The 3,448-nt window shown below is 35.6% G+C and overlaps 1 protein-coding gene across 2 annotated transcripts; it reads right to left on the bottom strand.

Moving 5' to 3' along the window:
* Nucleotides 1-1,276: 1,276 nt before the first annotated feature.
* LOC18423735 (transcription termination factor MTERF8, chloroplastic) lies at nucleotides 1,277-3,085 on the bottom strand. 2 transcript variants are annotated; one of them, XM_088865195.1, is made up of 2 exons: nucleotides 1,892-3,080; nucleotides 1,277-1,815 (listed from the first exon to the last, which is right to left on the bottom strand). In XM_088865195.1, the coding sequence occupies exons 1-2, from the start codon at nucleotides 2,796-2,798 to the stop codon at nucleotides 1,811-1,813; spliced, it is 912 nt and encodes a 303-aa protein (XP_088721321.1). In that variant the 5' UTR covers nucleotides 2,799-3,080; the 3' UTR covers nucleotides 1,277-1,810. The 2 variants fall into 2 exon arrangements, with proteins under 2 accessions (XP_088721321.1, XP_006828404.1); XM_006828341.4 differs by having other exon boundaries at nucleotides 1,277-3,085.
* Between the last annotated feature and the right edge of the window lie 363 nt (nucleotides 3,086-3,448).

The following is a 3,448-nucleotide window of genomic DNA, read 5'->3' on the forward strand; positions in this document are numbered from 1 at the left end:
CATGACAAACAAGATCCAATATGAAAGTTACCACTTTTCTTAAATTTTCAAATGTGTAATATCATGGATAGAGTGAGGACGAACAGAAGAGCAATAGCAATATCATAGACGGATTGGAGCATAACACAAACAAAAATTGAATTTTTGGTTTTAGACTAAGCTGACTAAGAAGCCTGTGATAGACCCATAAGCTAAGGATCAAATCCATGCCTATGGTTTTGCTTATTTGATAAATCTTGAACCAATTTTCTGACTCATCCCCAATAACCCAAGACACCTCTGCCAGAAAAAAGTTTCTGAGACCCTACAAGCCACTAATAGAAACAAATCCTTAAGCAACTTCCTCAATCTAGAGCAAGGAAGGTTTATGTGAATATTTACATAAGTTGATGCCATCAGTTGCAATATTTCTAATTGCTCAAGTCCAATAAGTACCCATTCCAGGGCTTCCATTCTTCCTTCATAAATCTTGAACATATAGGCAGGCTCCTCAACAATGCTCATGCATGCTTCGATAAAAATAAGTGATAACCACTTTATGTCCAAATAGTAAATTATAATTGACTTTGTCATGATAGACTAACACACCCTCAATTCCATAAATTCATTCACGATGACCACAGCTTATCATGTAATTTATTGTGATTACTCGACAACAATGTTCTTTGTTTTTGTTATTATACGTTTCATTCAACTGACATCTTCAGCATATCTTTATAATTTATTATTTCTAGATTCACTTTTCCATATGTTCAACTAGCATTGCACACTACAAGCTACATTGAGGTAACCATATGCATGTTTTTGAGTTAAGAACAGTGTTAAATTTCAAATTCCAACGTAGCCCCACAAATCAATCGAAAAGTCAAAATAGAATGTATTCTTAACTAGCACAAGATCACACCATACCAGTGCACAACATAAGTGAATATTGAATACTACTGCATCACATTGTAATTCATAAAACCACATGTCCGAAAAAGTTTGACTATCAAAATTAAAAAGCTTGCTCACTCACCGATTCCTTGGGCCAAAAAGGTGAACAAATTCTATCAGTAATAAGGGGGAATAAATGAATTAAACAAGTCCACTTTAGACGATGAGAAAAACAGAAGTTTGAAACATATATTGCCACAGATAATAAAGAGATTCAAAACAATCTTTATACATGAAACTCAAATTCCCAAATAGGATCTAAGATTTTAAACGTTAGCTGCCTTTCTGTGTCTTAAGCTGCGCTAACGTTTAAAGAATCAAAAGAGACCAAAGATCAAAATTAAGCACCAACCCCAAATAAATATCTCATAAGGAAAACTATAAATCATTCACCTTTGCAGAAATTGACAAAATTTATGTAAAAGTTACAGAATTCTACCGTTCAAAAGAAAGAGGGGAAAAACAAAAAAGTTATTGATTTCTCATTGGGGCTTTTGAGAAACCATAATCTTAAACACCAGTTTGTGGGTTTTCTTTGCTTTCTTTATAGATTCTAAGCAAATACTCCGCCTCATCCTCATAATAATAAACATATTTCTGCAAAAATTCCTTCTCCAACTTCCCACAAAGGCCACAGGATTTCTCATTGTGAATTTTGAGAAACCATAATCTTATGCACCATTTAGTGTGTTTTCTTTGCTCTCTTTATAGATTCTAAGCAAATACACTGCCTCATCCTCGTAATAATAAACATATTTCTCCAAAAATTCCTTCTCCAACTTCCCACAAACTCCAAGAAAATACACATCCTTCTTCAACAAATTCTTCAATCTCAAAGCTTCCACCACTTTATGCCTAGGAATCACCCTTCCCTCTAAACTATAAGAGAAAAGCTGTGGATGAGCAACCAAAAAAGACTGATCAAACTTCATTTCATTAGTGAAATATTCCATACCTTTCCTCAACTTCTTTGTAGAGAGAGATAACAGGTAAGGCATCCTCCTAAAAGCTGCAGAAATATCATCTTCCGACCACCCACAACTCTTGAAAAATGTGACTTTACTCTGCAATGTCTCTTTGCTAATGGAGCTCAATGCGATCATGGCATAGCAAAACATATTTGAATGAGAAGTGAAACCAAGTTCTTTAACTCGCTCCGCAATTTCTTCAGTCCTCTTGGGATCTTGCGTAAAAATTCTAGGATATTTAGACAAGAATTTTGCCAACTCTGAACCCACAATTCCAAATTTTTGCACAGTATTTATGTTGGGTAGAAGTATCTTATCAGGATCAAAGAAAAGGATCCAACCACAACGCTTGATTGCCATTAAAATTTCTTCATTGGTCAAATAGTTTCTCAGAAACAGGACAGATGGGTAAAGACGTTTATTAACGCTATAACGAAAAAGAGATGGGTTTGCAGTGATGAAGTCCTTAAGTTCAGTGCCAGAAAGATCCAACTCTTGGAATAACCTCAATTTGGGTTTGAGTGTTTTCTGGACATCGGATGCAAGGATTTGGGGTTCTCTACTAACAATTTCATCGATATGGGTATCAAGGAAACCAGAGTTTCTGAGAAATTTTATTACAGAGATAGGGTTTCCAGATGTTTTCAGGGTGGGGTAGATGGAAAAAGTTGCAATAGCTGCTTCTTTAGAGAGACCAAGCGATTCAATGAGATAATTTATGGTGGAAGAAGTGTTTAAGGCTGCGGAATCACTTGCGAGAGAAGATGGGTTAGAGAGAGGAAGAGGAGGGGTCTTTGTCGAGATTTGTTGAAGGGAAGAAGCCAGAGGAAGGGGGATGAGAAGGGAAATTAAGTTATGGGTTTTGTAGAGAGAGAAGGACTTTGTTAAGCCCATGTTTCTAAATAAATTAGAAGATCACTTTAGTTGCAGAAATGGAGAATACCTGTAATGAGATATCAATAGCTTATTTACTTCAATTCCACAAAGCTCAGAAGTTTTTTTTTAGGTCTTGCAGTAAGTTGTATCCTTGCAATCTTTCTTATCATCTCTCTTGCTTTCATGGGATTTCCCTTTCCCTCTGAATTCCATCTCCTTGGTTCTCTTCCATTACTGTGAAGGGGGCTGCACAATGGAAGGCAAAAAAACTACGGCTCAACTGAAATGAATAGACACAAATACACTGTAACGTTTTTCATTATACAGTGAAACTCGCCCTGTTCGATTCGGAAATCTTGAAAAGGGACCGAATCGTCCAAAGAATCGAAAATCGTCCGGTTTTAGAGAGAATCGGACGATTCTGTACAGTAAATCGCCGATTCACTGTACGGAATCGGCGAGTCCAAACAGTGAATCGGCGATTCCGTTCCGTACGGAATTTTTTTTTTTTTTTTTTTTTTTTTTTTTTTTGTATTGTAATCCATGATAGATTTTTTTGTAATACTTGATCGATTTTTTTGTAATCCATGATCGAATTGTTTTTGTTTTTTTGTAATCCATGATCGAATTTTTTGGTTTTTTGTAACCCATAATAGAATTTTTTGTAA

The sequence above is a fragment of the Amborella trichopoda genome, chromosome 4, assembly GCF_054954075.1.
Source record: "Amborella trichopoda isolate Santa Cruz 75 chromosome 4, AtrichopodaSantaCruz75HAP2 v2.0, whole genome shotgun sequence".
Taxonomy (NCBI): Eukaryota; Viridiplantae; Streptophyta; class Magnoliopsida; order Amborellales; family Amborellaceae; genus Amborella; species Amborella trichopoda.

What these genes read in the sequence shown, in the direction of transcription:
- LOC18423735 (XM_006828341.4), bottom strand. Translation starts at nt 2,798, where the DNA reads ATGGGCTTAACAAAGTCCTTCTCTCTCTACAAAACCCATAACTTAATT.